This window comes from Oncorhynchus keta, unplaced genomic scaffold (genome assembly GCF_023373465.1).
Source record: "Oncorhynchus keta strain PuntledgeMale-10-30-2019 unplaced genomic scaffold, Oket_V2 Un_contig_10774_pilon_pilon, whole genome shotgun sequence".
In the NCBI taxonomy this organism is placed as follows: Eukaryota; Metazoa; Chordata; class Actinopteri; order Salmoniformes; family Salmonidae; genus Oncorhynchus; species Oncorhynchus keta.
This window is the reverse complement of record NW_026277195.1, coordinates 118,228-131,364: the sequence shown is the minus strand read 5'-3', so window position 1 is coordinate 131,364 and position 13,137 is coordinate 118,228. Positions and strand designations below refer to the sequence as shown.

Here is a 13,137-nt window from a genome sequence, read left to right as displayed (position 1 = left end):
CTGTTTTTCACTGTCTTTTCCTGTTGTTTATATGTCTTTACTTAGCTATTGTTCACCTAATACCCCTTTTGCACTATTGGTTAGAGCCTGTAAGTAAGCATTTCACTGTAAGGTCTACTGTTGTATTCTGCACACGTGACAAATAAACTTTGATTTGATTCAAATAACTATTATTATTTGTATTTTTCCCCAGACTACTCTACTGTGCATCTGATACAGTTGCTGGAGAAGGCCGAGGGGATAGCTGGTAGGATGTTGAGATTCTCACTGTTTTATCGGAACCAGCAGAATGACTACTTCAATAAAACGAGGTACATACAGCATTTTCTCTCAACTTTTAAAAGCTGAACAGCTTTCTATTGGTAATGAGAGAGTAGATGGTAGTATTGAATTGATACTAGTATTGGTAATAGTGGTGATAATAGTATTGGTAATAGTATTGTATTCATAATACTATTTGGTAATAGTATTTGATAATAGTATAGTATTGATAATAGTATTGGTAATAGTATTGTATTTCTAATAGTATTGGTAATAGTATTTTATTCAATAGTATTGGTAATACTATTTTATTCATAATAGTATTGGTAATAGTATTGGTAATACTATTTTATTCATAATAGTATTGGTAATAGTATTGTATTTCTAATAGTATTGGCAATAGTATTGGTAATTGTATTGGCAATAGTATTGTATTTCTAATGGTATTGGTAATAGTATTGTATTTCTAATAGTATTGTATTCATAAAAGTATTGGTAATAGTATTGTATTTCCAATAGAATTGGTAATAATATTGTATTCATAATAGTATTGGTAATCGTGTTGGTAATAGTATTGTATTCATACCAGTATTGGTATTAGTATTGGTGCTAGTATTGTATTCTTAATAGTATTGGTAATAATATTGTATTCATAATAGTATTGTATTCATAATAGTATCATTAATAGTATTGTATTCATAACAGTATTCGTATCAGTAATAGTACTAGTATTGTATTCGTAATGGTATTGGTTATAGTATTGTATTCTTAATAGTATTGTATTGATATTAGTATTGGTAATAGTATTGTATTCACCAGTATTGGTAATATTATTGGTAGTAGAATAGTATTCATAATAGTATAGGTAATAGTATTGTATTGATAATACTATTGTATTCATAACAATATTGGTAATAGTATTATATTGATAACAGTATTGGTAATAGTATTGTATTGATAATAGTATTGGCAATAGTATTGTATTGATAATAGTATTGTATCTGTAATAGTATTGGTAATAGTATTGGTACTAGTATTGTATTGGTAATAGTATTTGGTAATAGTATTGTATTGGTAATAGTATGGGGAATAGTATTGTATTGGTAATAGTATTATATTGATACAAATATTAGTAGTAGTATTGTATTGATAACAGTACTGTATTGATAATAGTATTGTATTGATAATAGTATTGTATTGGTAATAGTATTGATAATAGTATTGTGTTGGTAGTAGTATTGTATTGATAATAGTATTAGTAATATTATTGTATTGGTAATCGTATTGTATTGGTAATAAAAAATATCAAAATTATTTATATAGCTCTTCGTACATCAGCTGATATCTCAAAGTGCTGTACAGAAACCCAGCCTAAAACCCCAAACAGCAAGCAATGCAGGTGTAGAAGCACGGTGGCTAGGAAAAACTCCCTAGAAAGGCCAAAACCTAGGAAGAAACCTAGAGAGGAACCAGGCTATGAGGGGTGGCCAGTCCTCTTCTGGCTGTGCCGGGTGGAGATTATAACAGAACATGGCCAAGATGTTCAAATGTTCATAAATGACCAGCATGGTCAAATAATAATAATCACAGGCAGAACAGTTGAAACTGGAGCAGCAGCACGGCCAGGTGGACTGGGGACAGCAAGGAGTCCTGAGGCATGGTCCTAGGGCTCAGGTCCTCCGAGAGAGAGAAAGAGAGAATTAGAGAGAGCATACTTAAATTCACATAGGACACCGGATAAGACAGGAGAAGTACTCCAGATATAACAAACTGACCCTAGACCCCCGACACATAAACTGCTGCAGCATAAATACTGGAGGCTGAGACAGGAGGGGTCAGGAGACACTGTGGCCCCATCCGAGGACACCCCCGGACAGGGCCAAACAGGAAGGATATAACCCCACCCACTTTGCCAAAGCACAGCCCCCACACCACTAGAGGGATATCTTCAACCACCAACTTACCATTCTGAGACAAGGCCGAGTATAGCCCACAAAGATCTCCGCCACGGCACAACCCAAGGGGGTGCGCCAACCCAGTCAGGAAGATCACATCAGTGACTCAACCCACTCACGTGACGCACCCCTCCTAGGGACGGCATGAAAGAGCACCAGTAAGCCAGTGACTCAGCCCCTGTAATAGGGTTAGAGGCAGAGAATCCCAGTGGAAAGAGGGGAACCGGGCAGGCAGAGACAGCAAGGGCGGTTTGTTGCTCCAGAGCCTTTCCGTTCACCTTCACACTCCTGGGCCAGACTACACTCAATCATATGACCCACTGAAGAGATGAGTTTTCAGTAAAGACTTAAAGGTTGTGACCGAGTTTGCGTTTCTCACATGGGTAGGCAGACCATTCCATAAAAATGGAGCTCTATAGGAGAAAGCCCTACCTCCAGCTGTTTGCTTAGAAATTCTAGGGACAATTAGGAGGCCTGCATCTTGTGACCGTAGCGTACGTGTAGGTATGTACGGCAGGACCAAATCAGAGAGATAGGTAGGAGCAAGCCCATGTAATGTTTTGTAGGTTAGCAGTAAAACCTTGAAACCAGCCCTTGCTTTGACAGGAAGCCAGTGTAGGGAGGCTAGCACTGGAGTAATATGATCAATTTTTTTTGTTCTAGTCAGGATTTTAGCAGCCGTATTTAGCACTAACTGAAGTTTATTTAGTGCTTTATCCGGGTAGCCGGAAAGTAGAGCATTGCAGTAGTCTAACCTAGAAGTAACAAAAGCATGGATACATTTTTCTGCATCATTTTTGGACAGAAAGTTTCTGATTTTTGCAATGTTACGTAGATGGAAAAAAGCTGGTCCTTCACAGTTTTATTTGAGACGACTGTACAACCATTGAGAGTAATGGTCAGATTCAACAGAAGATCTCTTTGTTTCTTGGGGGAGCAGAGTTGTGTTCTGTTGTAGACTCAGAGTTCTGTTCCCTTGCTGATTGTCTGTCTCTGTGTTTGATAGTGTTTGCATGCTGGTTGATTAACATGGTCTGGTGTGGTGATAAGCCCCTCTTGTGGTTCCAGAGAGACACAGGACAACCGGATGCTCCCGACTGTAAAGGACAACAGTGGCAGCCACGGATCTCCCATCAGTGGCAAGCTGGAAGGCATCTACTTCAGCTGCAACACGGAGTTCAACACAGGCAAGCCCCCCCAGGACTCCCCCTACGGACGCTACCGCTTCCAGATCCAGGCCCAGGTCCTGTTCAACCCCAAGACCAACCTGTACTTCGGGGACTTCTACTGCATGTACACAGCCTACCACTACGTGATCCTGGTGCTGGCCCCAGAGGGCTCCCCAGGGGACCGATTCTGTAAGGGCCGCCTCCCGGCGCTGGACATCTTAGACAACTGCTTCCTGACATGCACCCAGGAGGAGGAGGAGGGGGGGCTGGTGTTCCACCACGCCCAGGATGTGATTCTGGAGGTGATTTACACCGAGCCCGTGGACCTGGCCCTAGGCAGCGTGGAGGAGATCCAAGGACACCAGCTCAGTAGCATGTCCACCATCAATGCTAAGAAGGACCCCAGTTGCAAGACCTGCAACATCAGCGTGGGACGCTAACCAGCAAACTGTGGGGGAGGAAGGGGGCGTTACTACGAGGTCCCTGCAGTTCTACGGATAATAATACTTCTCTAACCCTATTGGCTGTGGTGATTCTCTAATCCTATTGGCTGTGGTGATTCTCTAACCCTATTGGCTGTGGTGATTCTCTAACCCTAATGGCTGTGGTGATTCTCTAATCCTATTGGCTGTGGTGATTCTCTAACCCTATTGGCTGTGGTGATTCTCTAATCCTATTGGCTGTGGTGATTCTCTAATCCTATTGGCTGTGGTGATTCTCTAACCCTATTGGCTGTGGTGATTCTCTAACCCTACTGGCTTTGGTGATTCTCTAACCCTACTGGCTGTGTTGATTCTCTAACCCTATTGGCTGTGGGGATTCTCTAACCCTATTGGCTGTGGGGATTCTCTAACCCTATTGGCTGTGGTGACTCTCTAACCCTGTTGGTTGTGGGGATTCTCTAACCCTATTGGCTGTTTATTTTATTTTATTTTATTTCACCTTTATTTAACCAGGTAGGCTAGTTGAGAACAAGTTCTCATTTGCAACTGCGACCTGGCCAAGATAAAGCATAGCAGTGTGAACAGACAACACAGAGTTACACATGGAGTAAACAATTAGCAAGTCAATAACACAGTAGAAAAAAATGGGCAGTCTATATACAATGTGTGCAAAAGGCATGAGGAGGTAGGCGAATAATACAATTTTGCAGATTAACACTGGAGTGATAAATGATCTGATGGGCATGTACAGGTAGAGATATTGGTGTGCAAAAGAGCAGAAAAGTAAATAAATAAAAACAGTATAAAAACAGTATGGGAATGAGGTAGGTGAAAAAGGGTGAGCTATTTACCTATAGACTATGTACAGCTGCAGCGATCGGTTAGCTGCTCGGATAGCTGATGTTTGAAGTTGGAGAGGGAGATAAAAGTCTCCAACTTCAGCGATTTTTGCAATTGTTCCAGTCACAGGCAGCAGAGTACTGGAACGAAAGGCGGCCAAATGAGGTGTTGGCTTTAGGGATGATCAGTGAGATACACCTGCTGGAGCGCGTGCTACGGATGGGTGTTGCCATCGTGACCAGTGAACTGAGATAAGGCGGAGCTTTACCTAGCATGGACTTGTAGATGACCTGGAGCCAGTGGGTCTGGCGACGAATATGTAGTGAGGGCCAGCCGACTAGAGCATACAAGTCGCAGTGGTGGGTGGTATAAGGTGCTTTAGTGACAAAACGGATGGCACTGTGATAGACTGCATCCAGTTTGCTGAGTAGAGTGTTGGAAGCCATTTTGTAGATGACATCGCCGAAGTCGAGGATCGGTAGGATAGTCAGTTTTACTAGGGTAAGCTTGGCAGCGTGAGTGAAGGAGGCTTTGTTGCGGAATAGAAAGCCGACTCTGGATTTGATTTTTGATTGGAGATGTTTGATGTGAGTCTGGAAGGAGAGTTTGCAGTCTAGCCAGACACCTAGGTACTTATAGATGTCCACATATTCAAGGTTGGAACCATCCAGGGTGGTGATGCTAGTCGGGCATGCGGGTGCAGGCAGCGATCGCAGTTGGAGGCCACGGAAGGAGTGCTGTATGGCATTGAAGCTCGTTTGGAGGTTTGATAGCACAGTGTCCAATGACGGGCCGAAAGTATATAGAATGGTGTCGTCTGCGTAGAGGTGGATCAGGGAATCGCCCGCAGCAAGAGCAACATCATTGATATATACAGAGAAAAGAGTCGGCCCGAGAATTGAACCCTGTGGCACCCCCATAGAGACTGCCAGAGGAACGGACAGCATGCCCTCTGATTTGACACACTGAACTCTGTCTGCAAAGTAATTGGTGAACCAGGCAAGGCAGTCATCCGAAAAACCGAGGCTGTTGAGTCTACCGATAAGAATTTGGTGATTGACAGAGTCGAAAGCCTTGGCGAGGTCGATGAAGACGGCTGCACAGTACTGTCTTTTATCGATGGCGGTTATGATATCATTTAGTACCTTGAGTGTGGCTGAGGTGCACCCGTGACCGGCTCGGAAACCAGATTGCACAGCGGAGAAGGTACGGTGGGATTCGAGATGGTCAGTGACCTGTTTGTTGACTTGGCTTTCAAGACCTTAGATAGGCAGGGCAGGATGGATATAGGTCTATAGCAGTTTGGGTCCAGGGTGTCTCCCCTTTGAAGAGGGGGATGACTGCGGCCGCTTTCCAATCCTTGGGGATCTCAGACGATATGAAAGAGAGGTTGAACAGGCTGGTAATAGGGGTTGCGACAATGGCGGCAGATAGTTTCAGAAATAGCGGGTCCAGATTGTCAAGCCCAGCTGATTTGTACGGGTCCAGGTTTTGCAGCTCTTTCAGAACATCTGCTATCTGGATTTGGGTAAAGGAGAACCTGGAGAGGCTTGGGTGAGGAACTACGGGGGCGGAGCTGTTGGCCGAGGTTGGAGTAGCCAGGCGGAAGGCATGGCCAGCCGTTGAAAAGTGCTTATTGAAGTTTTCGATAATCATGGATTTATCGGTGGAGACCGTGTTTCCTAGCCTCAGTGCAGTGGGCAGCTGGGAGGAGGTGCTCTTGTTCTCCATGGACTTCACAGTGTCCCAGAACTTTTTGGAGTTGGAGCTACAGGATGCAAACTTCTGCCTGAAGAAGCTGGCCTTAGCTTTCCTGACTGACTGCGTGTATTGGTTCCTGACTTCCCTGAACAGTTGCATATCACGGGGCTATTCGATGCTATTGCAGTCCGCCACAGGATGTTTTTGTGCTGGTCGAGGGCAGTCAGGTCTGGAGTGAACCAAGGGCTGTATCTGTTCTTGGTTCTGCATTTTTTGAACGGAGCATGCTTATCCAAAATGGTGAGGAAGTTACTTTTTAAAGAATGACCAGGCATCCTCAACTGACGGGATGAGGTCAATGTCCTTCCAGGATACACGGGCCAGGTCGATTAGAAAGGCCTGCTCACAGAAGTGTTTTAGGGAGCGTTTGACAGTGATGAGGGGTGGTCGTTGACTGCGGCTCCGTGGCGGATACAGGCGATGAGGCAGTGATCGCTGAGATCCTGGTTGAAGACAGCGGAGGTATATTTGGAGGGCCAGTTGGTCAGGATGACGTCTATGAGGGTGCCCTTGTTTACAGAGTTAGGGTTGTACCTGGTGGGTTCCTTGATGATTTGCGTGAGATTGAGGGCATCTAGCTTAGATTGTAGGACTGCCGGGGTGTTAAGCATATCCCAGTTTAGGTCACCTAACAGAACAAACTCTGAAGCTAGATGGGGGCGATCAATTCACAAATGGTGTCCAGGGCACAGCTGGGAGCTGACGGGGGTCGGTAGCAGGCGGCAACAGTGAGAGACTTGTTTCTGGAGAGAGTAATTTTCAAAATTAGTAGTTCAAACTGTTTGGGTATGGACCTGGAAAGTATGACATTACTTTGCAGGCTATCTCTGCAGTAGACTGCGACTCCGCCCCCTTTGGCAGTTCTATCTTGACGGAAGATGTTATAGTTGGGTATGGGAATCTCTGAATTTTGGTGGCCTTCCTGAGCCAGGATTCAGACACGGCAAGGACATCAGGGTTAGCAGAGTGTGCTAAAGCAGTGAGTAAAACAAACTTAGGGAGGAGGCTTCTGATGTTGACATGCATAAAACCAAGACTTTTTCGATCACAGAAGTCAACAAATGAGGGTACCTGGGGACATGCAGGGCCTGGGTTTACCTCCACATCACCCGCGGAACAGAGAAGGAGTAGTATGAGGGTGCGGCTAAAGGCTATCAAAACTGGTCGCCTAGAGCGTTGGGGGCAGAGGGTAAGAGGAGCAGGTTTCTGGGCATGGTAGAATATATTCAGGGCATAATGCGCAGACAGGGGTATGGTGGGGTGCGGGTACAGCGGAGGTAAGCCCAGGCACTGGGTGATGATGAGAGAGGTTGTATCTCTGGACATGCTGGTTGTAATGGGTGAGGTCACCGCATGTGTGGGGGGTGGGACAAAGGAGGTAACAGGGGTATGCAGAGTGGATCTAGTGGCTGTGGTGATTCTCTAATCCTATTGGCTGTGGTGATTCTCTAACCCTATTGGCTGTGGTGATTCTCTAATCCTATTGGCTGTGGTGATTCTCTAATCCTATTGGCTGTGGTGATTCTCTAACCCTATTGGCTGTGGTGATTCTCTAATCCTATTGGCTGTGGTGATTCTCTAACCCTATTGGCTGTGGTGATTCTCTAATCCTATTGGCTGTGGTGATTCTCTAATCCTATTGGCTGTGGTGATTCTCTAACCCTATTGGCTGTGGTGATTCTCTAACCCTACTGGCTTTGGTGATTCTCTAACCCTACTGGCTGTGATGATTCTCTAACCCTATTGGCTGTGGGGATTCTCTAACCCTATTGGCTGTGGGGATTCTCTAACCCTATTGGCTGTGGTGATTCTCTAACCCTGTTGGTTGTGGGGATTCTCTAACCCTATTGGCTGTGGGGATTCTCTAACCCTACTGGCTGTGGTGATTCTCTAATCCTATTGGCTGTGGGGATTCTCTAACCCTATTGGCTGTGGGGATTCTCTAACCTTGTTGGTTGTGGGGATTCTCTAACCCTATTGGCTGTGGGGATTCTCTAACCCTATTGGCTGTGGGGATTCTCTAACCCTATTGGCTGTGGTGACTCTCTAACCCTGTTGGTTGTGGGGATTCTCTAACCCTATTGGCTGTGGTGATTCTCTAACCCTATTGGCTGTGGGGATTCTCTAATCCTATTGGCTGTGGGGATTCTCTAACCCTACTGGCTGTGGTGATTCTAACAGTCATATTATACATATTAACAGTCTAACAGTCATATTATACAGGTGCAATGTAATGATATGCCAAAGGTAACAACACCTTGACCAAGCTGCTAGAAACAAGCCGTGGTACCAGCCTCAACAAGGCATAATGGATTATTACGTATTACGTAACATGGTCTTGTAATGGAATGTGATTACTGGATGATTCTACGGTAGTGACTCATTCCGATCGTGGGTTATAGGTATTGCGGTTTTTAAAGACAAGTTCCTACGGAGCTGTGACATATCCAGCGCTTACATTTACATTACATTTACATTTAAGTCATTTAGCAGACGCTCTTATCCAGAGCGACTTACAAATTGGTGCATTCACCTTATGACATCCAGTAGAACAGTCACTTTACAATACTGGATCTAAATCTTAAAGGGGGGTGAGAAGGATTACTTATCCTATCCTAGGTATTCCTTAAAGAGGTGGGGTTTCAGGTGTCTCCGGAAAGGTGGTGATTGACTCCGCTGTCCTGGCGTCGTGAGGGAGTTTGTTCCACCATTGGGGGGCCAGAGCAGCGAACAGTTTTGACTGGGCTGAGCGGGAACTGTACTTCCTCAGTGGTAGGGAGGCGAGGAGGCCAGAGGTGGATGAACGCAGTGCCCTTGTTTGGGTGTAGGGCCTGATCAGAGCCTGGAGGTACTGAGGTGCCGTTCCCCTCACAGCTCCGTAGGCAAGCACCATGGTCTTGTAGCGGATGCGAGCTTCAACTGGAAGCCAGTGGAGAGAGCGGAGGAGCGGGGTGACGTGAGAGAACTTGGGAAGGTTGAACACCAGACGGGCTGCGGCGTTCTGGATGAGTTGTAGGGGTTTAATGGCACAGGCAGGGAGCCCAGCCTACAGCGAGTTGCTTTAATCCAGACGGGAGATGACAAGTGCCTGGATTAGGACCTGCGCCGCTTCCTGTGTGAGGCAGGGTCGAACTCTGCGGATGTTGTAGAGCATGAACCTACAGGAGCGGGCCACCGCCTTGATGTTAGTTGAGAACGACAGGGTGTTGTCCAGGATCACGCCAAGGTTCTTAGCGCTCTGGGAGGAGGACACAATGGAGTTGTCAACCGTGATGGCGAGATCATGGAACGGGCAGTCCTTCCACGGGAGGAAGAGCAGCTCCGTCTTGCCGAGGTTCAGCTTGAGGTGGTGATCCGTCATCCACACTGATATGTCTGCCAGACATGCAGAGATGCGATTCGCCACCTGGTCATCAGAAGGGGGAAAGGAGAAGATTAATTGTGTGTCGTCTGCATAGCAATGATAGGAGAGACCATGTGAGGTTATGACAGAGCCAAGTGACTTGGTGTATAGCGAGAATAGGAGAGGGCCTAGAACAGAGCCCTGGGGGACACCAGTGGTGAGAGCGCGTGGTGAGGAGACAGATTCTCGCCACGCCACCTGGTAGGAGCGACCTGTCAGGTAGGACGCAATCCAAGCGTGGGCCGCGCCGGAGATGCCCAACTCGGAGAGGGTGGAGAGGAGGATCTGATGGTTCACAGTATCGAAGGCAGCCGATAGGTCTAGAAGGATGAGAGCAGAGGAGAGAGAGTTAGCTTTAGCGGTGCGGAGCGCCTCCGTGATACAGAGAAGAGCAGTCTCAGTTGAATGACTAGTCTTGAAACCTGACTGATTTGGATCGAGAAGGTCATTCAGAGAGAGATAGCGGGAGAGCTGGCCAAGGACGGCACGTTCAAGAGTTTTGGAGAGAAAAGAAAGAAGGGATACTGGTCTGTAGTTGTTGACATCGGAGGGATCGAGTGTAGGTTTTTTCAGAAGGGGTGCAACTCTCTTGAAGACGGAAGGGACGTAGCCAGCGGTCAGGGATGAGTTGATGAGCGAGGTGAGGTAAGGGAGAAGGTCTCCGGAAATGGTCTGGAGAAGAGAGGAGGGGATAGGGTCAAGCGGGCAGGTTGTTGGGCGGCCGGCCGTCACAAGACGCGAGATTTCATCTGGAGAGAGAGGGGAGAAAGAGGTCAGAGCACAGGGTAGGGCAGTGTGAGCAAAACCAGCGGTGCCGTTTGACTTAGCAAACGAGGATCGGATGTCCTCGACCTTCTTTTCAAAGTGGTTGACGAAGTCATCTGCAGAGAGGGAGGAGGGGGGGGGGAGGAGGATTCAGGAGGGAGGAGAAGGTGGCAAAGAGCTTCCTAGGGTTAGAGGCAGATGCTTGGAATTTAGAGTGGTAGAAAATGGCTTTAGCAGCAGAGACAGAGGAGATAAATGTAGAGAGGAGGGAGTGAAAGGATGCCAGGTCCGCAGGGAGGCGAGTTTTCCTCCATTTCCGCTCGGCTGCCCGGAGCCCTGTTCTGTGAGCTCGCAATGAGTCGTCGAGCCACAGGGCGGGAGGGGAGGACCGAGCCGGCCTGGAGGATAGGGGACATAGAGAGTCAAAGGATGCAGAAAGGGAGAAGAGGAGGGTTGAGGAGGCAGAATCAGGAGATAGGTTGGAGAAGGTTTGAGCAGAGGGAAGAGATGATAGGATGGAAGAGGAGAGAGAGTAGCGGGGAGAGAGAGCGAAGGTTGGGACGGCGCGATACCATCCGAGTAGGGGCAGTGTGGGAGGTGTTAGATGAGAGCGAGAGGGAAAAGGATACAAGGTAGTGGTCGGAGACTTGGAGGGGAGTTGCAATGAGCTTAGTGGAAGAACAGCATCTAGTAAAGATGAGGTCGAGCGTATTGCCTGCCTTGTGAGTAGGGGGAAGGTGAGAGGGTGAGGTCAAAAGAGGAGAGGAGTGGAAAGAAGGAGGCAGAGAGGAATGAGTCAAAGGTAGACGTGGGGAGGTTAAAGTCGCCCAGCACTGTGAGAGGTGAGCCGTCCTCAGGAAAGGAGCTTATCAAGGTATCAAGCTCATTGATGAACTCTCCGAGGAACCTGGAGGGCGATAAATGATAAGGATGTTAAGCTTGAAAGGGCTGGTAACTGTGACAGCATGGAATTCAAAGGAGGCGATAGACAGATGGGTAAGGGGAGAAAGAGAGAATGACCACTTGGGAGAGATGAGGATCCCGGTGCCACCACCCCGCTGACCAGAAGCTCTCGGGGTGTGCGAGAACACGTGGGCGGACGAAGAGAGAGCAGTAGGAGTAGCAGTGTTGTCTGTGGTGATCCATGTTTCCGTCAGTGCCAAGAAGTCGAGGGACTGGAGGGAGGCATAGGCTGAGATGAACTCTGCCTTGTTGGCCGCAGATCGGCAGTTCCAGAGGCTACCGGAGACCTGGAACTCCACGTGGGTCGTGCGCGCTGGGACCACCAGATTAGGGTGGCCGCGGCCACGCGGTGTGGAGCGTTTGTATGGTCTGTGCAGAGAGGAGAGAACAGGGATAGACAGACACATAGTTGACAGGCTACAGAAGAGGCTACGCTAATGCAAAGGAGATTGGAATGACAAGTGGACTACACGTCTCGAATGTTCAGAAAGTTAAGCTTACGTAGCAAGAATCTTATTGACTAAAATGATTAAAATGATACAGTACTGCTGAAGTAGTGAATGGGATCTCCACGAATGAAGGAACAATACCTATAACCCGCAATGGGATTGAATCCCAGCCTGAAGCAGGTTGCAGCACTGATTACACTGATGTCAGTCTGATGTCTTCACATCCTCTGGACGGCTCTGACTTAGAATACGTGGACAACTACAAATACTTAGGTGTCTGGTTAGACTGTAAACTCTCCTTCCAGACCCATATCAAACATCTCCAATCCAAAGTTAAATCTAGAATTGGCTTCCTATTTCGCAACAAAGCATCCTTCACTCATGCTGCCAAACATACCCTTGTAAAACTGACCATCCTACCAATCCTCGATTTTGGCGATGTCATTTACAAAATAGCCTCCAATACCCTACTCAACAAATTGGATGCAGTCTATCACAGTGCAATCCGTTTTGTCACCAAAGCCCCATATACTACCCACCATTGCGACCTGTACGCTCTCGTTGGCTGGCCCTCGCTTCATACTCGTCGCCAAACCCACTGGCTCCATGTCATCTACAAGACCCTGCTAGGTAAAGTCCCCCCTTATCTCAGCTCGCTGGTCACCATAGCATCTCCCACCTGTAGCACACGCTCTAGCAGGTATATCTCTCTAGTCACCCCCAAAACCAATTCTTTCTTTGGCCGCCTCTCCTTCCAGTTCTCTGCTGCCAATGACTGGAACGAACTACAAAAATCTCTGAAACTGGAAACACATCTCCCTCACTAGCTTTAAGCACCAACTGTCAGAGCATTTTACAGATTACTGCACCTGTACATAGCCCACCTATAATTTAGCCCAAACAACTACCTCTTTCCCAACTGTATTTCATTAATTAATTAATAAATTTTTATTGCTCCTTTGCACCCCATTATTTTTATTTCTACTTTGCACATTCTTCCATTGCAAAACTACCATTCCAGTGTTTTACTTGCTATATTGTATTTACTTTGCCACCATGGCCTTTTTTGCCTTTACCTCCCTTCTCACATAATTTGCTCACATTGTATATAGACTTGTTTATACTGTA

The 13,137-nt window shown here is 46.8% G+C and overlaps 1 protein-coding gene across 1 annotated transcript; it reads left to right on the top strand.

Annotated features, from left to right (window-relative positions):
* The first annotated feature begins 3,277 nt into the window (after nucleotides 1–3,277).
* LOC127917111 (phytanoyl-CoA hydroxylase-interacting protein-like) lies at nucleotides 3,278–4,704 on the top strand. The gene has a single exon (XM_052500474.1). It carries the CDS (start codon nucleotides 3,304–3,306, stop codon nucleotides 3,823–3,825), a length of 522 nt encoding a protein of 173 aa, XP_052356434.1. The 5' UTR covers nucleotides 3,278–3,303; the 3' UTR covers nucleotides 3,826–4,704.
* Nucleotides 4,705–13,137: the final 8,433 nt, after the last annotated feature.